The 23,290-nt window shown below is 45.9% G+C and overlaps 4 protein-coding genes across 11 annotated transcripts in view; 2 read left to right on the forward strand and 2 right to left on the reverse strand.

The window, feature by feature from the left end:
- lmo7a (LIM domain 7a) overlaps positions 1–12,647 on the reverse strand; it is a 61,369-nt gene extending 48,722 nt beyond the window's left edge. The window contains 3 exon segments of the mRNA XM_061842291.1: positions 1,989–2,059; positions 11,700–11,929; positions 12,044–12,647. Of these exon segments, the coding sequence (XP_061698275.1) occupies positions 1,989–2,059; positions 11,700–11,768 (140 nt within the window). The 5' untranslated portion in view covers positions 11,769–11,929; positions 12,044–12,647.
- A 436-nt stretch (positions 12,648–13,083) lies between these two features.
- On the reverse strand, positions 13,084–16,569 carry uchl3 (ubiquitin carboxyl-terminal esterase L3 (ubiquitin thiolesterase)). 2 transcript variants are annotated; one of them, XM_061842034.1, is made up of 9 exons: positions 16,408–16,569; positions 16,216–16,227; positions 15,915–16,043; positions 15,624–15,780; positions 15,107–15,192; positions 14,976–15,023; positions 14,809–14,884; positions 13,644–13,702; positions 13,084–13,533 (listed from the first exon to the last, which is right to left on the reverse strand). In XM_061842034.1, the coding sequence occupies exons 1-9, from the start codon at positions 16,447–16,449 to the stop codon at positions 13,444–13,446; spliced, it is 699 nt and encodes a 232-aa protein (XP_061698018.1). In that variant the 5' UTR covers positions 16,450–16,569; the 3' UTR covers positions 13,084–13,443. The 2 variants fall into 2 exon arrangements, with proteins under 2 accessions (XP_061698018.1, XP_061698020.1); XM_061842036.1 differs by having other exon boundaries at positions 16,200–16,227; positions 16,408–16,546.
- A 351-nt stretch (positions 16,570–16,920) lies between these two features.
- commd6 (COMM domain containing 6) lies at positions 16,921–19,049 on the forward strand. Its single transcript, XM_061842037.1, has 8 exons — positions 16,921–17,266; positions 17,479–17,531; positions 17,620–17,685; positions 17,773–17,849; positions 17,924–18,011; positions 18,140–18,220; positions 18,315–18,467; positions 18,544–19,049. Exons 1-8 carry the CDS (start codon positions 17,242–17,244, stop codon positions 18,592–18,594), a joined length of 594 nt encoding a protein of 197 aa, XP_061698021.1. The 5' UTR covers positions 16,921–17,241; the 3' UTR covers positions 18,595–19,049.
- A 1,929-nt stretch (positions 19,050–20,978) lies between these two features.
- The window catches only part of tbc1d4 (TBC1 domain family, member 4), a 35,332-nt gene continuing 33,020 nt past the window's right edge, over positions 20,979–23,290 (forward strand). For 3 of the 7 annotated variants that reach the window (XR_009798184.1, XR_009798186.1, XR_009798185.1), the window contains exon 1: positions 20,979–21,950. Coding sequence is in view for 4 of the 7 variants with exons in the window: in XM_061842032.1 (XP_061698016.1) it covers positions 21,528–21,950 (423 nt within the window). In the remaining 3 variants the exon portion in view is untranslated. The remainder of the gene's footprint in view (positions 21,951–23,290) is intronic. The other 4 variants (XM_061842030.1, XM_061842033.1, XM_061842032.1 and 1 more) reach the window with 3 other exon arrangements.

The raw sequence follows: 23,290 nt of genomic DNA on the forward strand, positions 1-23,290 counted from the left end.
CATGAAAACTCTGTGTACTGTCTTTCTTTGTACATATCTCGTGTTTCAATGTGCGTTTCAATGCGGGCCCTTGCGGCTTGTACACAGGTGCGGCTTGTGTATGTACCAAATGGTATTTCCTTTACAAATGTACTAGGTGAGGCTTATAATCAGGTGCGCTCTGTCGGCCGGAAATTACGGTCGTAGCGCTATGTTGATTTACTTTTGTGGAAGACTTCGGCAGCTAAAAGAAGAAATGCAGACAATCAAAGTCAAATTATAATCCGTAGACCAGAGACGTGTGAGAGGTTTGGCGAGGCTGAACAATCATATTTCAAGACGTTTTGCTTCCTGTTGTGTATTTTCTCACCATGCAGATGCCACTAGATGTTAAAATGCTTAATGCAGATGAAAGATGGCGTACCTGCGCGAACGTCAGCTACAATGTTGCTGGACGCCCGTCAACGAACGCAAAAGGAATGCGGCCCGGACTTCGTCAGACAATAGAAATGTCGTCGCCTTCGGATCAGATAAAGTGGAAGCCGAGTAGGAAACAATCGCGTTTCGGGAGCCTTTTTGACTTTGATAAGCGGCGGCACACAATGGATGACGTCGTTTGGCCAAGTGTGAAAGTGATTTAACCTCCGTCCTCCCTTTTCCTCGTGCTGCCAAAACACGAACACGTGATTGATGATCTCGGATGGGTTCTTCTTTTCAATCAATATTGGTAGAGGACCGCAACTTTTTACGAGACACGATGTTGCATTAATGTGGTTGTCGTCGTTGGCTGCGGTGCACAACTGCACCGCATCATTCCGATGGCAGATTCTGATATGAAGTCACTTTTATGTTGCTAACTAGAATACTACGGCCAGAATATACAGCCGGACTTTGACCAAGGTCAAACAAATATTTCATTTCAATCAGCACCTCCAAATATTTCATCTTCAAAAAAGAAGTTATCCAAAAAAAAAAAAAAAACACTTTTCACTTTTTTCGCCCCTTGAAAATTTCCTCGGCAACTACGAAATATTGAATAATACCCGTTTTATTTTAACAAAATATCCCCCCAAAAAAAGCAGAGAAATGGAAAAAAAACCATGAACAATTCTCCAGTATTTACTTCATTTTGTGTACTTTAATAGACACTCGCCACCAGTTTATGAAGTGAAGATTGCAGGTTATTATTATATAGTTATTCACCTAACTTGGGAGTTTTGTTTTTTTCCAAATTGGACAAACAAGTCCGATATATGAGGTTTTTGTAGTTTTCATTGGGCAGCGACATATTGTCACCTCAATATTACAATTATCCAGATAGTAGCAGAGGTTTTTATATTACAACTTTATTCTCATAATATTAGCACTTCTTTTTCCCTGTAGAATGCGACGACGTTTTCCAGAATTCTTCTCCTGCAAAACGATGAAAAGTTAAGCCAAATTTTGACTTTTTCCCCGAGATGATCATCACATTGTTTTTTGAAATAAATTTTAAAAATGAAAAAGTTGGGAAAACCTGCTTGAAACATGAAAGTGACATATTGTCTGTATGTCTTTCTGAACATGATTCAATTCATATGAAAGTATGAGCTACAAGAAAAATCCAAATTTGCTCTTCTAAAGGAACATTTTTGAAAAAGATACACATTGGGATTATGCAGCTGTACCTAATGAAATGACCAACTCACGTATTTGGGCCAGCAACAAAAATTACGGTCCGTCCGTGCGATCTGCATCAACAAATTGCTTTCATGAGGACTTTTTCTTGATCTCGCGTCACGGAAATCTGAGTGTCCTCAGACCATTCATGAAACCTTTGGCAACAAAGAAGAGCGAGACAAAACAAGGCCAGAGGGCAACCTGGAAGACGTTTGCCGCGCCCGATGGGACGCGAGCAAAAAGAGGGGAGTCGACGGAGGTGAGACCAGGGGTCGGGGTCGGGGTCGGGGTCGGGGGGGGGGTTGTAAAGCCCAGAGAAGAGAACCGAAAAAGCGGCCTACGGTACTTACTCGCACAGCAGAATTCCATTCTCCAGAGCCGATCGGAAGTCTTTGCCCTTAAAAGTTTTCTTGGTGACTGCCTGGAAAGGACCAAAAAAAAAAAAAAGAGAAACAAGTTAGGAATTTAGAAGTACAGGCGGAGAAGAGAAGAGGAGGTGCCCAGTATACTTGGGGGGGGGGGGCTGGAGAAGAAAGGTAGGATGTGGAGAACAGTAGGGAGAGGAAGTCCGAGGAATTTCCTTCCGCGTTCCTACGCGCCGACTTCGGCGCAGCTTCAGGTGCTCCTCGGTCCTCCTTAACACCCGACCCGGATTCCCAAAAACCAAAAGCAGACGCGAAGCAACGTCGGCAAAGCCGCAAGCGACGCAAACGGTGAGCCCGGCGCGCATCATCCGGTTGTGCCCGCCCACTTTGGTCCACCCCGGACCGGTCGCCAGTTTCATCGCGGGACACGTGTCCGGAAAGACGACCATTCGCAGTCGCTGAGTGGGAACTGAACGGACGGCAGGAGAGCGAAAAAACGCGATTTTGACTGACTGCTAATCTTTTTCCAAACGAGACACTTTCCTCCAAAAATAAAACATTATTGCGTGTTATGATTTTATAACTTTTTTCATGTAACATTACTATTTTGTGTTATGCAACCCAAATTCTCTCTCGTATAGTGATGCTTAATTCACCTGATGGGCTGGGCCATCCATCCATTTTCTTCGCCGCTTATCCTCACAAGGGTCGCAGGGACTGCTGGAGCCTATCCCAGCTGTCAGCGGGCAGGGTTCCCTGGTGAGGATAAGCGGCTAAGAAAAGGGATGGATGGATGCTTCAGAAAATGAAATGAGAAAGTTTTATTAGAAAAATTTTAAGGATGAATATTAAGTGTGAAAAATAATGCAATTGTAAAAAAAAAAAGGAATTTGATTGCAACTATCAATTTACAATATTACGAGAAAAAAATAATAATTTCTGGCCTATAAACTGCGACTTTTTTCACCCTGCCGGTTATGCGGTGATGCGGCGAATTTGTGCATTTTTTTTCTAACGGCCGCAAAGGGAGCACTCGAGCGGAAAAGGTAAGAGTGAGACCGGTGGAATACATGTGCCAAGGAGGTGACTTTTACCTATGTTTTTTTTTTTTTTAAGCAGCCCTGTTAGTGCTGCACTAGGGTTAGCGCCGTGCTATCGTGTTGCTGCTGTGCTATGCCATGTCTCAGTGTTTTAGGTATGTTTTTTTTTTTTAATGCTAGTGCTGTGCTCCCGTGTTGCTACTGTGTTTTTTTTTTTTAACCGTAATGTTTTTTCTTTACAAGGCCTGTTCGTGCTACCGTGTTGTTGCTATGCTAAGCTAAGGTATTAAAACTTTGAAAACTCTTTCTGTGTAGTCTTTCTCTGCACATATCCCGTGTTTCAACCTGGGCTTTAATGTGGGCACTCGCGGCTTTTACACAGGTATGGCGTATCTACTGTGTGTATCAAATGGTATTTCCTTTACAAATTATGGGTGAGGCTTATTATCAGGTGCGCTCTGTCGGCCGGAAATTATGGCATACCAAAAAAAGAAAAACAAAACAAAAAACCCCTCTCTTTATTGCCCTTGCATACATATAATTTTCACATTAATTTTTTCCCCAGTCTACTACAACTCCACTGCCGCTTTCCACCAAAACGAGCCAAGTGGAGGCAGTGAGTAACGTCGCCTCCCCCACGAGCTACTTTGGGAGGTTTTTCTTTTTGGGGGGGAATTTGGCGTGTGTCATGCAGGCCTGCTGATGATATTTTTTTACTTCCAAGAGCAATAATATGGATTAACTACTAGACGACACAAGTGAGTCACAACAAGGCGCGTGGATGAACACACAATGTCTAACCCTACTACTACTACTTGGAGGGAATAATTAACAGCTATAATCGACAAAGTCAATCAGTACATGTATCAATTACATTTCTTGCTGTAGCATTGCCTAACGAACAGTAGGAAAGGCGACGGGTGGAGGGTTCACACCCGAGAACGCACTTTTGCTCACAATCAAACGTTTTAACGGGCACTCGATGTCGGCTGTCAGGTGATGAAAAGATAAAAACGCGCAAGTGCTGGGAATTAACAGGAGCGGCAGCAATTTTCAAGTCCTTGCAGCAAAACCTCCAAAGTATGCACTCCCCTCAAGAATGTGCTGAACGAGTCTTGTGACAGGTTCCACTCCCCCCACTCACCCATTTAACATGCGGGTTGAAGGAGTTCTTAAAGCGTTTGCAACATTTTATTTTCCTTCCCTGAACATCCATCCTTCCATCCATTTTCTACCACTTTTCCGGGTCGGGTTGCGGATACCCAGACTTCCGGAGGGATCCCGAGGTGTTCCCGAGCCAGCCGAGAGACAGAGTCTCTCCAGCGTGTCCTGGGTCGTCCCCGGAACACCTCACCGGGGAGGCGTCCGGATCGGATGCCTCAGCAGCCGCCTCATCCGGCTCCTCTCAATGCGGAGGAGCAGCGGCTCGACACTGAGCCTCTCCCGGATGACCGAGCTTCTCAGCCGTTCTCTCAGGGAGGAAAATCATTTTGTCCTCTTGTATCCGGGATCTTGTTCTTCCGGTCCCGCCCCATAGCTCGTGCCCATAGGTGAGGATAGGAACGTAGCTCGACTGGTAAATTGAGAGCTTGGCCTTTCGACTAAGCTTCCTCTTGACCACAACGGAGCGATAAAGTCCTGAACAAGTGAAATGTAATTTAGTGTTAAACCGCTTTGGGACAGCCAGCCGTTCATTTGGATTTGTTAGGCAAAAGGTTTTGGACGCAGCACAATCGTGTGTATTGCACACGTCTCCAATTTTGCTGCAGGACATCTTGTTGCGCCCCTTCACTTAAATGAAGATGAATTGTTGGATTTTTATGACACTAAACTCAGAATATCGAGAAAACATCGTGCAAGTGAAAGCGCATAAATTAGGAGAAAAGTTGACATTTGGCAAGAATATTAAAGTATTTTTTTTAGAACAATCATGTTACAATGGAAAAGGTTTTACAAAAATTGCGTTCATCGTAAGCAAAGATGTCATGAACAAAGTAACACCACAAGAAAAAATATTTTATGAGACTAAAGACGTGCGAAAAAAGTTCATTTTGAAATAAAACGTTCATTCCATTCGGAAGGAAAAAGTTGCAATTTTAAGGAAGAAGGAAAGCCGAACGTTTGAACTCTCTCACCGTGTTACTGTGCCTCACTTGCGGCCATTGCAGTACTCCACAGTCTCCACTAGGCTTCATCAAAACTGTTTTCTTGCTGCCCTTAATCTCCAATTGGATAAAACGCGTTCCCTTAAACTAAAGGACGGTGCCGCTCTTCTCCGTCGTTCTCGCTCCGACCGATGCGTTCAATACGGCGCGGTTCTCCCAGTCTCCTGCAGTACCCCGAACCTGACTGCCCCCCCCCACACACACACCTCAAAGCGGGGCGCCACTGTGCAGCGGAACGGCGCCATTCAGCAACGCGACTTCGATGCAGTCTTGCGTCCATATTGACGACAAGGAACAGGTCTGGATCCAGCGGATGTCAGCAAATGCAACGCGCCGATCCTCGGATTCCGCCATTTCCAGATCGAGCCAACAACGCTATCTGGGCTGAGCACAAATAATCGCCAGAACCGAGTCCGTGACCACAGCTAATGTTTATTCATGCGGGTCGCTGAGGCGCAGCCGCCCCACTCGCCACCTCCACCCTCCCACCACACCGATTGTCCCCAAAAACCTTTGTTCGCGTAGGGGACAGAATCACGGTTCATCAGGGTCCACTACGGCATTTTTGGAATACAGTCAAGTATTCCAGGACTGTACGGAGAGTACATGTACATGAGGTCCTCGCACGCCAACCCTCAAGACCCTCAAGACCAGCGAGTACGACGAACAATAAGGCGGCGCGGGGTGGGGTGATGGGTGACGGGGGGGTGACGCCAAGCCTTTCGTCGGAGGCCGTAAAACTGCGTTTATTTTGGTGCAGCACCTTAAAAAGGCTGCCAAAAAAACATTTTCGACCACCTTTTGCGACGCTTCCCGCAACCACGACGCATTTCCAGGCGAACGGAATGTTCGCTGCTCGGAGTGTCTTCAAAACAAACTGCTGGATGTAATTCCACCCGCTGGCCACAGTATTAGGCCCGTCGTGGACCTCGTGGCTAAATGAGCGAAAAGAAAACTATTCACAATGTGATCAAGTGTTGTTCTGAGCTCGTTTTTTTTGGGCAATGTTTCCCACTGCATGCACAAAAGTGTAACTCGGAGGTTTGCTGACGAAGTTCTGCCTCCACGAGAGAAACTACAACGCATTTTTTACAGCCACTCATACTTTTTTTTTTTTTTTTTTGACACTGCGAGCTCCCGCAAACAGGAGCCGCTTGCCTCGTTGCGACCCCCCCGAGCACCTCAGCCACTGGTCGTCATGGCAACACATGTGACGGGAGAATTGATTATTGCTAGTTCTGTGCTTTCCAATTGGAAAAATTAAGCATCAAGGTATGACTGCATTGGTAAAAATTGAACTGCAGGAATCTACTCCAATGTACGAGTAGATTTAATCATATTCATTGATAATATTTTAAGGATAAAATATTTATGAATGTTTCACATTTTAACGTTTGAATGTTACTTGAAACAAGAAAGCTGATCGGATAAATAAAATCAATAGAAGCAACCAAAAACCAAATAATTTAAAAAAACAAAAAAAACTTTTTTCACCCCCCCCCCAAAAAAAAAAAAAAGGGCCACCGACATAGTAGAGTGCTTGGATTCGCTCGCAGGGAACGACTTGAGCGACTCGCGTCACGAGTCGCAGAGGATTGCTTTACCTTAGATTGGCCGCTTTGTTCCGCCGGATGCCAACGAGACAAACTGACCCCGTTTTGGCCTCCCAAGACAAAAAAAAAAAAAACAAAACAAAAAAAACCACAGCAGAACGAGAATGGCGACAGCGTCACCGGTTTAACCTTTCATCAGATTTGTGCTGAGCTGAAAGCGATTCACAAAGTTGTCTCACTTTGCCTTCAGGGCGACAACTTTACTGCGAAAAACAAAACCAAAAAAAAATAAAAAAAAAAAAAAACAAAAACAACAAAAAACTTACCTTTGATGAAAGTTGATAAAGGAACTTGTCAAACTACAGAGTTTGCATTTGACAAGCCTAACCCTAAAATCCACTTACATATTCCCACATTTGATTCCTATACCTTCCCCCAACCCTTAGTCCACTTCCCTTTTTCCTTATATTATCCCTATCCCAAATCCTTACCCTAACCCGAAGAATTGAACTGACAAACATCGAGAGTTTTGACTGACGACGTCCAAAGGGACACCACAGACGACCGTTGACTGACTTGGAGTGAGCGGCGCCTGAAGAAGGCTCACCTAGGTCGAAACGTTGCGCAGCAAGACTGACACGCTAACGATGTTCTTAATTGGCAAGATCTAAATCTGGAGCTTGGTCGGATGTGATTGGCATTAAAAATGGAAGGAGGTAGGGATGCAAATTTTATAAATTGGATAGACATCGAGAGTTTTGACTGACTGTGTCCTAAGGGACACAACAGACGACCGTTGACTGACTTGGAGTGAGCGGAGCCTGAAGAAGGCTCGCTTAGGTCGAAACGTCGCGCAACAAGACTCACTCGCTAACGATGTTCTTAATAGGCAAGATCTAAATCTGGACGTTGGTCAAACGTAATTGGCGTTAAAAACGGAAGGAGGTAAGCATGCAAATTTTATAAACTGGATAGATCCAAATTTGAATTAGGGAGGTAAACAAAATTAAGGGGTTATTACTAAATTTGAAAGGATAGGAGAGGAAGTTGGTTTGGGTGAAAGTTCTTTGGGCTGGAGGGCCCGTGCACCTCCCTTCTCCGTTTACGGTTCGTAGGGTTCAGCTCAACGCACCTAACCCTCATTAATACAGAAGAATATTCAATCGAATATGTCCCGCATTGAAACGTCACAGTTGGAACGAGACATGCCAACAAGCAGTGAGAGGGTTGAAGAGATTGAGGAGGGTTCATGAGTAAGATTCTGAAAAATCTGATTGAAGACGAGACTGACGGAGACAGCAAAGTCAAGACTGGAGCGTCTTGCGTGTTACAACCACAAATGTGCCCCAGTTGTACCAATCAGTAAAAGTAAGTTTCTTTCGGCTTGTCCCGTTAGGAGTCGCCACAGCGTGACATCTCAGATGAAGGCTCATATTCGTTTGGCAGTTTTTTTTACGCCGGATGCCCTTCCTGACTCAACCCCTCTCTGGGAGTGGAGTCAGTACTACCATGTAAACCCAAGTAGGTACTTTTGAGCGGAAAAGGACAACACGTGCTTGATGCCCCCCGCCCCCAGGGGTAAGCACACACTCTTCGGGATCTATCTTGGGGACGGACCAGCATATATCCGGCGTGGTGGGTGCCAGGGGCCGTTTAGACCGGTGCTGGTCATTTCCTAGACCAGCGCCTCGGCAGTGGACGTGCTGCGCCACTGAGAGAGCGTTTACAACAGACTTCATTTGCCACCAATCAAAGCGGCTCCTCTCATTCCCTTGAAATTTGGTGCAAGGGTCGTACGTGAGTAAAGCTTTGGCGTGGCTTTTTACCCAACGTGAGCGGGTAGGTACCCTTGTTGAATATAGAATGAGCTCATGGTAACTGCTCAGCCGGCACTCAGAGACTGTCTGCCATTGGCCCAATCATCTATCCATCCATTTTCTGAGCTGCTCATCCTCACAAGGAGGGCGGGAGCGCTGGGGCCTATCCCAGCTATCTTCAGACAAGAGGCAGGCGGGTACACCCAGAAATGGTTGCCAATCGCAGGGCACATCCAAACAAGCTTTTGCACTCACAATCACACTTAAGGGGAATTTAGAGACTCCAATTGAGCCACACAAATCTTGTTTGACGAGCTGCAGCTCAACACCGACGCGGTCTGAGCAGGCGTAACTTTAGACCGACTGGGTGTGTCGGAAGCCTGGATGGAGGAAGTGATTAAGCGAACGTGCAATGAAGGACTTCCTTGTGAAACGGAGAACATTTCAATCAGGTTGTATTTGTATACCACAATTTTTAATTAGCACCACAAACAAAACAAAGACGTGAGCAGAAGACGTCAGACGCGTGCGTACGTCACAGAGCTGTGAAACGTGGCGGAATGGCGGGCGTATTTCACTTTTTATGACTGCACGTTAAAAGTGAAACCAAGATAAGTCGGGCGTGTGCGAGGAATGAAGGAAAAAGTTGCTTCGAGGTTGTACGAGCAAACAAAGGCCTGGTGTGCGTATTGTGGCACTTTGGCTGCAAAATACTTCAAAACCACAAAAGAAATGCCATGTGGCTGGATTGTGGCGTTCGTGTTTCTTTAAACGCATTCTTGACACTCCTGCTATTCCCTTACCGTTTTACTTTATTTTATTTTTTTTAACGTAAGGGTGCCGCGATGGGGGCCCCGTTTTTGCAGGAATGTGTCCACGCGACATGCCGCAGAACGTTTGGAACAACTCTTTAACATCCCCCCCGTTGCTAACGTCACCACCGGCGCTCGAGTTCGCGGTTCAAGTGGTGCAAGGCGAAGCGGCTTGTTAATCATTCAGCAGCCAACAGACCCAAAAAATCCTCAGCGCGACACCTACGGCCAATCATTCTCCGTGATCTTTTCGGACTCTACCTGCAGGAGGTTGTGGGGTCTTCCTCGCGGGACCCGCCCCCCCCCCCCCCAAATGCTAAAATGGGCCAGTGTGCGCGACACTGATGTCACGCTGAAAGCATTCGCCCCCCCCCCCCCCCGACCCCAGGAAAAATGGAACAATATTTGTTTACTTACAAGCTCTGCTAAAAAGCGCTGCCCCACACTTGCTGCGAGGGGAATCACGTTTGGGATGAGGATACATATTTCAGCCACTAGACACATCCTCAGAGTGATGTTAGTGTGATTAACGATATGCAGCGATTAGTTGGTTACCATCCTAACCTCACGCATATGGTCGTGGACGTGAATCCCATTAACCCCGGCATTTTTATTATGAATTATGTACAACATTGACTAACGTTCAGACCAGTGGCGGGAGACCCACCGGGACCACAACGAAGCTCAAAGTGTTGTAGATTCACAAAAATTGGCAAAATCTCTCAGAGGAATTTCAAAACTTGTTCAAATAATTCTGTCACTACGAATTGTGGAACCACGGGGGGGGGGGGGAATGAGCCCCAAAAGTGCCAAAAAAAAAAAAAAAAAAAATTGCTGAAGATGTTCTGGAACCTCCATCTCTGTGACTGAGAGTTCAGGTGTCAAACCCGAGACCCGGGGCCAGATCTGGCCCGCCACGTTGTTTTATGTGGCCTGCGAAGCCAAATCTAGAGTCAATTTCCATGATTCCTATAAAAATCTGGTCCGAAATTTCAAATTGTCATATATCATCAATGATAAAAGTTGAGATATTCCAAGCATATTTGTGTGACCAAACGTGAATAGTTGAAAAACACATTACCCTTGATTTCTGATTCCAAAGGTAGTTCATAAATTGGTGATGTGAATATGATGACATGATTGAATCTTTTCGTCCCACAGTCACGACGGCCCTCTGAGGGAAACGGGAACAACAACGTGGCCGATGAGGAAAATGAGTTTGACACCCCCGACTAAGAGTATCCCAATTGTCCCGAACGACTCAGCCCACCACTGTTGACACTTGACTGCTGTCAAGGTAGTAATGCGGCCGGTACACATAGTACACCAAGACACTGAACATTGAACAGATCACTTGGAATAGAACACGTTCATAATGGAGGTCAACAAGGGTCTCGTATAATTACTTCTCACAATTGATTAGCCCCCCCACACCTTTAAGAAGAAATAAAAACGCCAGAGTGCTGCAACAAAGTGGAGACTGTGGAGTACACGGTAAACAACTACAACAGTTAAGACACAGCAAGCAACAGCCTGCGCTAACGTTAGCATGTGCCCACATGCTAGTGGCAAGAAAAATCTGGTCATCCACACAAATTATTATGAAATGCAGATCCAAATCAATTGAAAAATAATATTAAGGAAAAAAAAAAATTGTAGGACTGCTCATTGCACTTCTAACATGGTCCAAACCTATGGAAGTAAATATGTGCCACCAGGATTTGAATTTGAAATATAAAAGTGATCACAGGATGTTGTCTTAGTATGACGTCACGCGACTAGGAAAGCGTCACTGCGACTGGCTGGGTGTTCGGTTCTGACCTGAAGTAACCCTGCCAGGTGGAACAGACGGTGAATTTTAGACAGCGAATTGTAGCCGGTTGAAAAGTTACACTGAAATACAAGTATTGAAAATGTGATCACTTAGATTTCAAATTCAATTCCCGTTTTCTGGGGCATTTCAAATTCAAATCCTGGTGGCACATATTTACTTCCGTACGAACCAAGCTTGCTCAAGATACCAAGACATTTATTGAGTTTGGAGTTTGTTTTTGGCGCTGACTAAATAATAAACAATTACATGTGGAATGTCTTGAATCTATCCACAAATAGTTGGAAAGATAATTTAAAAATATTTTTCACGACAGAAATAAAATGTGCACGTGACACTTGATGTTGCGATCGTCCTAGTAAAGTGTGAAAGTTCCCCCTCAACCCCCCCCGCGTATAAAAGGCAAGAAGATCCCAGACCGCATGATGACGGGACTGGACCCGAGCGAGAGCAGAACGTGGGCGTCGCGCATACTCACTTCGATCCACCTCCGAGCCTCCACGAACGCGTCCTGGCAGCTGACCGTCGACTGTTCTCGCCACTCCATCACACCGAAGGCCGCTTTTCTTCGTGTCGTTATTCGCCGACCGAACCGCGAAGCGAGCCTCAGCGGGTCCGCCGCGACGGGGTCATGAGCGCCCTGCCCTCGTCTCGTCTCGTCGACGATCGAAACCTCACCGGAGTGGACCGACCAGTTGATTTTTCACGCTGCGAACAAAACGAAACGCGACACTTCCGCGCATTCTTTTGCATCACATCATATGACGACGCGGTTCGAGCTCCGGACACACCTGTCTAGGTGGCACCTTGTATTATTCTTACCTTTTAATTGGTCTCCCGCGGAGCTGTCACGTTACAGTCGCGGTCCATTTCCACGGAATCCGAGCAGGGAGCCCCGTGGATCGCTTCGTGCGTCTTCAATGATTGGAAAAAGAAAGTCCAGAGTCTCCCTCCGAGAGATTAGAAGTTTTTTTTTTTTTCCAGTTTTAAAACAGACGGGCAAAGATTGCATTCCTGCAGCGGCGCCCAGTGGTCATAGACGTGTACAGCATCTTGTCAAATGCGGCAAGATAAAAGTAGGGCGACTTTGGAAAATTTGAGTTTTTCATGTTTATGTAAAAAAAATAGTTGGGTTACTGCTCACCCATTAAGTGTGAAATTAAACAACCAAGTCACTCTTTAGCCAATGAGTCATTTTGGGGGTATAAAAAAAATTGGAGAAGCGATAGTTACATATTTCAAGATGTCCACTTTGATTTTTGTGCGGCCATTGATGTAACCGTGTCATCAGCATGTTGTTAAACAAGCGATACGAAGCTGGAAGAGTCCCAAAAAAATTTGGACCCCAGACAAGAATCTGGATCGGTCCATTTCCAAATCAATCTTGTTGTGAATTTTGTTATTCAGCTGCATAGGGAACAACAGGCCGTGCAAAAAAAATGCAGAAATATTGAGAATTAGAAATCCATCCATTTTCTTTGACGCTTATCCTCACGAGGTTGCGGGGAGCGCTGGAGCCTATCCCAGTTGTCAACGGACAGACGGCGGGGTGCACCCTGAACTGGTCGCCAGCCGATCGCAGGGCACATTGAGACAAACAGCCGCACTCACAATCACACCTCGGGGCAATTTAGTGTCCAATTAATGTTGCATGTTTTTGGGATGTGGGAGGAAACCGGAGTACCCGGAGAAACCCCACGCAGGCACGTGGAGGACATGCAAGCTCCACACAGGCGGGGACGGGATCGAACCCGGGTCCTCAGTTGTTGGGAAATGATTGAAATTGTGTTTCTTTTTTAACTAACTTGAATATGACGCTTGTTGACATCAAACCTCATGAATGAAAACATTCTACCACAAAGCCATGACGATGAGCTTTTAATTGACAAGTGTTTGAAATGATTAGAAAATCCGCCGGGAGCGTTCACAAGGACACGGTTTCTTGACCGGGCCCGGCGTCAGGGAGGAGACGCGCTCCATTCGTCAGCGCTTGGTGGCGGCCCGGCAACGCTGCGAAAACGTTTGAGTGCTGTAATAAACTAGCACGGGGGCCCGCTTCCCAAAGAATCTCATCCAACTATTTAGCGGAAGAGGTTCTTTGTGAATTGAAAAGCACCTCCCGCGGATCGGTAGTCGAGCTACGTTGACGGCGCGGATAAAGTCAGCACTTGAGAATGTTTTGGCAGATAAAAAAAAAAAAAAAAAAAAAAAACGGGATCGCCTCAGTAAGAATCTTTGGAGAGGGCGATGATGGTGAAGCGGACCTCTTGCGGGTCGCGGGCCATGAAGGTCTTGCAAACCTCCGAAGCGTCCTGCAATGAAGAAGCGTTTTAGCGTTTGCGTTTTTTTTTGTTTTTTTTTTAAACGACAAGCCATTTTTAAAAAAATTGGCTTATTTATTTTTCATCTGGGGCAGTCCTACCTCGAGGAGAGTATCTTCGGAAGTTTTCCCGTGAAGAATAGGGAAAGGTTTCCGCCCATCTGGGGGGAGAAGAAAACATGATTTGTGTACATTGCAAGCAGTCTGGCAAATAGAATGTCACAATATCTGAAAATTAACTCCTAAATAAATGCAAATAACAACCCAGAAGAATGAGGAGTTCATGCAAAGAAATGAAATTTTGCATCGTAGGTAACCCTCACGCTCATTTCTTTGCCGTGTAAGTGTAAAAATAAGCTAAGCTCTGTACACAAATGATTTAAAATGAATAACTATATTAAATTCTTTATTACCTGGACAGGCTTTTAACATTCATACTGTCCGTGTGTAAAAATTAGTTAAACATAATTTAAAAGGGGGAAACAAAGGCAACGACAGTTGGAAAACAAAAACAAGCGCCGTAATTTCCGGCCTACAAGCCGCGACCCCCCCCCCCCCACACACACACACACACACGCTTTCAACCCTGCTGTTTATGCGCTGATGTGGCTGATTTGTGCATTTTTGCTAACGGTCGCAAGGGGGCACTCGAGCAGAAAAGGTAAGAGTGAGACCGGTGGAATATAGGTGGCGAGGAAGTGACTTTTTACCGGCTCGGTTAGCGCTGCGCTAGTGTTAGCTCTGTGCTGGCGTGTTGCTCCTGTGTTACCGGCGTGTCTCAGTGATATTTACCGGTAACTTTTATTTTAACCGGTCCTGTTAGCCATAGCGCTAGCTTTAGCGCGGAGCTAGCGTTAGCACTAGCGTTAAACCGTCTTTCTTTGCAAATATCTCGTCTTTCCATGTGGGTTTTAATGTGGGCACTTGCGGCTTTTACACAGCTGCGGCGTATCTATCTACCAAACGGTATTTCCCTTACAAATGTACTCGGTGAGGCTTGTAACCAGGTGCGTTCTGTAGGCCGGCAATTACGATAAGTAGAGTACTTTGGCTTTTTTGTTGCTGTGAGACATATTCCAAAATAATAAGTTAAAGAAAAAGCAAATCACACGGCAAAAGCTATCTTTGGATGCTCAACGTGCTGAAGCCGGGCGGTTTTAAGGTCAAACTTTTGTGCAACGTTAGGAGGCCCATTTTCAGCAGGATTGTTTCTTCGAATGCGTTTCTTGCACGAGCTCAGCGGCGTTCGACACTGCTGTCGGCTCACCTAATTCGTACAATTGCCCTCCGACGTTCACAAAAGCTATAAAGTGAAGGTTGACTTTCTCATCTATGCTTGGCGCCTGAAAAAGACACACACACACAAATAACTTTCCGTGCTTTAGGATCAAATCCAGGTACTGAAGCAAAAAAAAAAAAAAAACAGCGACACACCTCGGTCTGTCCCTCCTGTGCACTGGATTCATGTGTGACACGTATACTCTGGGGGCAAACAAAAGGCGCACTTGTGTGTCGACGCTCATGCGCGAACAAACGACAAAACATTTTGCTCCGTTCGGGGGTACCTCGTCGTTCTGCAGGAAGGCGCCTCGTTCCTGCGGACTCATTTGGCGGGTGAGTTCCAGAAACTTTTTTAGAACAGAGTTCGGTTCTGAAAAAAATATAAATGGAAAAAAAAATGTGATGGCGGTCAGCGGAGTGGAGTGATTAGCAGACTTTTAAGTGGTGATTTCTCCTCTGTGTGTCTGCATCCATCCCCCTAACCCCCCCCCCCCAAAAAAAAAAAAAACCACAAATGGCAGATCCAACTGAAGATTCTCAGATTTTTCACAGGTGTGCACGTGAGATAGTTGTCCGTTTGCTCACCCCTGACCTTAAATGGACAGATCGATACTACATTTGGTCCCAAATCTTTTCCCCTTCCAATCAGGTATTCCCGTTTGGAGTGCAGATATTGTAAAATGAACAAAGAGTATGTACTTGTCATTTGCACAGGAACCATTTTTTGACTGATGGAGGGTTGAATAATCTGTGTGAAACAGGCTCAAATATTCCTGCAGCGTTCAGGCAACAACAACTCACCGAATTCCAGGCGTGGCAAGTTGTTGGCCACCGCGTGAATTAATCCTATCGTGCCGCATGCGTTGCCGATGGTTTGTCTCATGAAGTAGACGTTGGAGGAGACTTCCTGCGGCTGACTCTTCAGCCTCTCTTCCTCTTCTAGCTTGAAGGCTTCATACTGGTCAAAAGGCACAAAAATAGACAATAAAATGCGCACGGCGTGCCTATGCTCTGGTACAGTAGAACATTTCCACAAACAGATGTCTAAATATCGATTTGACATCAAATATTGATGTCAACGTTTGAGAGTACCTTCTCTGTGATGGGGAAAAGGAGCAGTACTGCACAAACAGGTCTTGGCACCATCCCGAGCATATCAGGATCCAATCCATACACGTCTCCGAACTGCCAGCTTTGCTTCATTCCCAACGAGCGGACGAACTGGGCACACAAGTTTACTTTTACTTCATACGAAGTCACTCACTGGATGCTAATCGCTAAATTCAATGACTCGACGAACGCTATAGCCCTATAAATTAGGGCCTTATAGCACATTCCAAATAGCTACTAAACTTGTTTACTAACAAATAAATTTACTTCAAGCCACTCTCACCTTCGTCATGACCTGAAACAAAAAGAAAGAGAAACGTTAGGGAAAAAAAAATCGTAAATGTGATTAAAACAGCTAGAATGATGCTAGCTTTTGTTGTAGTTGCTAACACCTGTTAGCCAGCCCGCACATTTTTTTTCCCTTATCAGGCCAACGTGTATCAAATATAAGCAATAAAACAACGCCGACACGTACTTCTGGATTAGACTCCAGAGGCAACCAGCACTGGGAGCTCATTTTGAAAACAAATTCGGTCAATTTGCTTGCGAGAACGAGAGAAGAAACTCGATATTCTCCAGCGAGTTTGACAGCTGGGCTCCACTTCCGCGTCCGTCAACCTCTTTTACCATTTAGCGATGTCCAAAGGGGGTTCAGCTCCTTCAATACTTGTAACTATACGGATATTTTGTACATTTAGTCACAGTAAATATATTTTTGAATTTAGTTACTAATTTAAATATCAGAAAAATTGCAACACTATCATCCATTATCAAAATAATTCGTTTTTGTCTTCTATTCAAAACATATCACCACCTACGGAATGAAACATTCCAGAAATAAGGGCGGCCGTTCAATCGAGGTTTTCTTTTGCTTTAATATTTAATAACGTGCTGCACGGATACACTTGAAATTGTCATATTAAAAGTAACATATATGAATTTACTATTATACTACAGCAACACATTAAAAACGCCGTAAAAATAATCACACGTGGAACCAAAGGGTCGCAGTGTGTTGAAGTTACGGATGGGGGCGACATTGTTGTCCGTGAGCGAAAAAGAAAAGTCGCAAACACTTGATCGTCATAGTACTGTAGATTATATTTTAATATGTCGTCATGTTTACAAACATGTAGAGTGATTGAAGTTGTGCGACAAACTATTTAACAACATTTTGAGTTTTTAACCACGAATTTTTAATGAAATTACCAATAGACGCGATGACCCGGAAGAGGATTACGCCACTGTTCGGGTTGATGAGGTGCACTTCGAGAATACTTCGGAGTAAACCCCAAAACCGAGTACGAAGATGCCAGCGGCCGACGACTCATGTGGTCTGTCAAATAAGTATTATTTGCACGTGTAGATGAAAGCGTAGTTGTGTGGTGGTTTGCGTTCCGACTGGTTGTGACAACTCGCTGGCTAGCATTAGCTTAGCACCACAACCAGGTTGCAACGAGCTTCCTAACTAGTTGCAAGATCCTGGAACTGACGGTCCGTGCAAAATGCCGATTTAACTTTGTTATTCTTGCTTTTTGTGGGGCAGACAGCGTCGTGGACAACATCTGCCGGCTCGAGCCAGACTTGTTAGCAGAACCAGTGAGTAGATATGAATCCATAAACATTCCAACGTGTGTTTTCAGTAAACCTGACGCAGAACGTGTTGTTGCGTTTTTATAATCTCCAGTGTCAGCACGTCCTGAGATATCTGCTCGGACAGACAAAAGGAGTCGATTCATCTGAAGTTTGTGATGTGAGTAAACACGACAAATGGAATCTATATTTATATACACTTCCTTTTTTTGTGACATACGTTACTGTATCATTGTGGCGTGTCCAGATATTTCAGAGAGGCCGAGTCACACTTGACCACGAATCTTTACAGAGCGTTGTCACATTCCTCTTGTCAACGTTCAGGTATTGTTCAGGCAAAGCGGCATCAGTGTATAAATGCGTAAAAGAGCGTAAAGATGATGTTTTATAATTCACAGAACTGCTGCGAAGAGCAAACTGTCTGCAGACGACCTGGTGTCACGACTAGAAGAACGCAGCAGCAGGTGGACCAAAGAGTCACTCCAGGTTCAATGTCCTTTATCAGTTATTTACCTAATGTATTTAAAAAAAAAAAAAAAAAAACGAACAATGTCCATTCTTGTTTAGCTAAACAAATGCTACATTCTGTATTTAAAATATTTTCATTCGTTCAGGTGTTTCACAGCTTGTGGAGTGAACACGGCGACTCGGTCCAAGTCCCGCCGGTCCCCCAGGACTTGCTCAGCGTCGGTCGGGTAATCTCAACGCAACAGGAGCCCGGTTTATTTTCCCGAGTAGAGCTGCTGAACTTGCACGTTTACGTTGCCGTGATATTATTATTTTTTAAAGCTCGTGGACATGCAGTGGAAGCTGAGCATGGCGGTGAGCTCGGACACGTGCCGCTCTCTCAACTCGCCCTTTGTCACCGTCCTGCTGAAGATCGCCGCGTCCTCGGGCCAGATCCACCAGAAGGTCTTTGAGATGACGGTACCGCAGTTTCAGGTGTGCGCCGGCGCATTTGTCGGCGTTGATTCTGCTGCGAAAATTTGACCTCACATCTGGTTTATGTTTCCCGCAGAACTTTCACAAGCAGATGAAGGAGCTGGCGGCTGTCATGGAAACCGTTTGATAACAAATGACTGCAAATGCCAACGTTTACCGTTTCCTCACATTTTCACACGAGCGAATGGATATTTTGTACTGTTTGAGGTTCGTTTCTTTCCCCAAATCTGCAGTGTCGCGTGATGCCAACAGTTGTGAAATTTCATGAAAAGACATCACAAATGATTTGTCGGATCAGAAACGTGAGTTGATTGTTTCAGTCATGTGCCGAAAATGTCGTCGCCAGTCTCGGTTGAGCGTTTGCTAATCTTCCAAACATCATGTTTGGGGGACGTGTGGTCGAGAGTGGAAGTGCAAGCGCTCGTTTTGATGGACCTTCAGGTGATGAACGGAGATAAAATACTTGCTGAAACAACATATGAAAATATTTATTTTAGCGGTACATCTGTGAAGATAACTGAGATTCAAAAGTCCATATTTTTCACTTCATTTGTGGGATCAATAAATCAACGGAACCTTTTACTGGCTTGTGCATAAATTTCAGCATCGTTGATGAAATGCAGAGTGTAATTACCGTAATTTCCAGCTTACAAGCCACGACTTTTTTTTTTTACACGCTTTCAGCCCTGCGGTTTATGCGGCGCAAGCGTTAGTGCGGCGCTAGCGTTAGTGAGGCGCTAGCGTTAGCGCACCTGGTTATAAGCCTCGGTACACAGAAAGAGTTTAACGCTAGCGCGCTCGGCCGGGAAGGCAAGGCTCTGTAGCCCGGGAATTATGGTAATATTTTTGCATCTCAGCTGTCCAACTGGGGGTGGGCCTGCCTCCGTGACGGTTCTGATACCGCTTCGAAAGTCAGGTTGAGTTTTATTTCGTGTTTGTGTGATTTCATGGCAATTGCCGGCCGGGTTAGTCCATCGAGGATTGCTAACGTCACAGTTTTGGGATAAGTGAGCCTCCTCCGAAATGTTTTTCTCCAACAGTTCATGCATTGATTCGTTTTCAAAGGGCTCCATTTTGTTCATGGCACTGCTTTGATTTTGAGTGGGTGAACCATCTTCAAATGCAAAGTCAAAATTATTCCAGCCTGACATTGCCAATATCATTTGCCGTTTTAATGTATGTTTTAGAGTCTGTTGTTTTTATTGCGATATTTTCTTATGTGCCCTGTGATTGGCTGGCGACCAGTTCATTGTGTGCCCCGCCGTCTCGCCCGAAAATAGCCGGGATAGGCTCCAGCACGCCTGGGAGCCGGATGAGGATAAGCGGAACGGAAGATAAGTTTCGGGGAGAACATGCAAACTCTGCACAAGCGGGGCTGGGATCGAACCCGGGTCCTTAGCACTGTGAGGCCAACCCTTTACCAGCTGATCCACCGTGCCACCTCATTGTAACACGAGTTGCATACATTTCGGTTTCGACGACCGTCAAAAGCGATTCTAAATATTTTTAGGGGTGTGTACCACTCGCCATTTGCAAAGAGCCAAAAAAACCTGATAAGTTGTTTTGGCAACATGCTGCCGTGTCTCAACCGATAAGGTTGCGGCCGCTATATTTAGCGAGCCTTGGATTCGCGGCACGTGGTCGGCTTCTCCTGCGGTGGAGGGGTCGTTCCACAATTGGGACTACGTCTTTTTGCTCACCGCTGCCTCCCTTGTGGATTTTCCAACAATTCTTCTGTCAAATATGAAACATGCTCGTGTTAGCTGTCGTAAAAGTAACTCCTTAATACTTGAAACGGCACAAAAGCAGACGGCAGGAATCAGTCAAAACCCTCACTATTATAATTGCAGAAATACTAAAATTAGTATTAACATCTGACTTTCATTTTTTTAATTGCAAAGGATTTATTCAGCAATATAACTATATTCTAAAAGGTGTACTGTTCAATGTTGTCCTAGATCACTGGTGTCAAACTCAAGGCCCGGGGGCACAGATCCGGCCCGCCGCGTGACTTTACGTGGCCCTCGAAGGCAAATCATCGGTATCGACTTCTGTGATTGTAGTTCAAATCTGTATCAAAATTCCAAATTGTCACATCATATAAATGATAACATTGAAATATTACAAGCGTTTGTGTGTGACAATAATAGTTGAAAAACGCATTACCCTTGATTTGGAATTGCAAATCTGGTTCATAAATTTCAGATGAAAATATGATGAGGCAGTCAAAGATTTTTATGGTTTGTCAGAGAACGCATGAGTAAAATGTGGCTCGTGACAAAAATGAGTTTGACACCCGTTCCCCAGATGAATAAAATGATTTCTTCATTTTTGTGGGTTTGTCAGAGAACGCATGAGTAAAATGTGGCTCGTGACAAAAATGAGTTTGACACCCCTTCCCCAGATGAATAAAATGATTTCTTCATTTTTGTGGGACATGCAAAATCAGCTTCTCAAGTGGACATTGCAAAACATCCTTGCTTTTGGGGGATTCAGTACTTCTGATGAAAGGGGGGGGGGGGGGTCTAGATCCGAGTAAACAAGCAATTTGAACGTGCACTCTGAAAGAATGTCTCCGTATCCCGTCCAAAACGGTTGAGTTGAGGTGTCAAACTCGTCCTCCCGTTCTTGAATAACCCGGAACGCAAGTGAACAATGCGATCGAACGTGCCCCGAGAAAGTCGCCCTGTGGGACACCCCGGCACGGAAGGGGACGCGCGGCGCGCGCTCCGCCCCGCCGCGTTCCTGCGCCGTCACGTTTTGTCCGCACGGTGGCCCCTCCCGCGAAAGCCGTACACGTGCTGCGGATGGGCGGGGCCTCCGCAAGACGCTGCGTGCGTGGAAGGGAAAGCCAGACAACCTTGGACGGAGAATCGCCTTCGGGATGCGTTGAGTCCCGACGCGCCCCTGCAGAAAGTGGGAGCAGTCCCGGTGTTGACGTCGGCGAACGCGTCCGGCCTCACCCGTAAACAAGACGAGCAGGAAGACGGGAAGCCAATGCCAACGCCGACCATCATTTCGTCGGGGAGGGGCTCCGTTTGATCGCTCGGAAAGTTTGAAATGGCACAGCTGCCCACCGCCGAGACCCCCGCGTGGGAGAAGGACGGCGCCCACGCGGCGGACAAAAGGTTCCCGCTGACCTACGTCGGCTGGTCCGCGCTGGACCGCCGCACCACGCTGCCCATGCTGCCGTGGCTGGTGGCCGACATCCGGCGGAGGAGCGAGCGGGGCGACTGCGGCCCCGCCACGCAGCCGCGGGAGGTGCAGCTGGTGGTCCACGGGCCCTTCCTCCGCTGCGTGCCGCGCTCGTCGTCCGGCGGCAACTGCTCGGTGTTCATCTTCGAGCACAAGGCGCAGCACATCTCCCGTTTCTTGCACAACAGCAACGACCTCACCTACTTCGCCTACCTGCTGCGGGCCCACCCGGACGACCCCAAAGCCGAGATGTCCTGTCACGTGTTCAAGGCCTGCGACCCCAACCAGGTACCGATCCTCCACGCGCCAGAGTTGCGCGTCGAAGTTAACAGTTTCACGCAGAGGGTTTCTCGTGACTTTGTAAACAGACCCATTCGAGGTATCCTCGCGTCATCGCGCCATTGCATCTGCATACACATGTTTTTACATATTTTGCACGATACCAAACAGCAAATTACTCGCTATAATATTGTTGAAGGGCTTTGGTGAGAGGCGTTTACACGCTGAACTGGTCGCCGGCCAATCGCAGAGCACCTAGAAACAAACAAACAAACTATTCGCACTCATTTTCACACCTTTGGCCAGTTGAGAGTCTTCAATGAACCTTCCCACGCATGTTTTTTGGGGGGATGTGGGAGGAAACCCACACGAGCACAAGGGACAACTTGATGCAAACACCGCACGGGATTTGAACCCTCGGTCCTCAGAAATGTGAGGCAGACGACCACTGTGCCATAATAATAATAATAATAATAAGTTTCTTTTATTTGTAGGCTCCTTTCGGGGCACTTCAGGTCAGCACACAAGTGTAATTTAATAAAACGGAATCAGAAACGTGCATTAAAAATGGAAAATTGTATTGTCAAAGTAGATCGGCAGCCATTGGCAATGTGGATTTGTCGACGGTGAAAGAGTTCGAGTCATGGAAGTGGCTGAAGTTGTTTACGCGAGCTTGAAACGCGAGTGCTGTCGAGGGTGACACCCAGACTCTTAGCCTGAGCCAAGGGGGAACCCGGCATCATCAAGTGTGAGTGGAAAAACTCAATTTTGGCCAATGTGGACTTGGTATGTATAAGTGGGATTTTGTTGAGTTGAAGAAAAAATGGATGAGAACCAATTTTTGAGTTCAGAGAAGAAGTAAAAAAAGGAGGAAAGGGGAAGAGTGGTGGAAAAGCTGAGTGTCCATCCTCGTAACGATCAAAGTGTAAGTTGAATTTATGGAAGCTATTGCGAGAATTGGGATTGGAAGTGACGAATCGGAGAGGGGCCCGTGACAGAGCTCTGGGGTGCACCAGAACAAATCGGGTCTGGTGTGATTATGAATGATTTCAGTTGGATAAACTTGACAATAGATTGATTAAAAAGCCGACACAACTGTCATTGAATCTTTGATACTTCATAATCAACAAGATCATTTTGGGGCGAGATTGCACACGTGTCCCTGTAGGTGGTGCTGTTTTGGTTAGCGACAGGTTTGAAATGGGCTCAGTGTTTGTCATTGTCCTCGTGTGAACGTTTGCACAGTCGCTGAGCTGAACACAATTGCGCCGCCTTATTTCTTCCGATGGTTATTTGTTGCGCAAGAGCACAGGTGTCAAACTCTAGGCCCGGGGGCCAGATCCGGCCCG

Source organism: Syngnathoides biaculeatus, chromosome 14 (genome assembly GCF_019802595.1).
Source record: "Syngnathoides biaculeatus isolate LvHL_M chromosome 14, ASM1980259v1, whole genome shotgun sequence".
Lineage (NCBI taxonomy): Eukaryota > Metazoa > Chordata > Actinopteri > Syngnathiformes > Syngnathidae > Syngnathoides > Syngnathoides biaculeatus.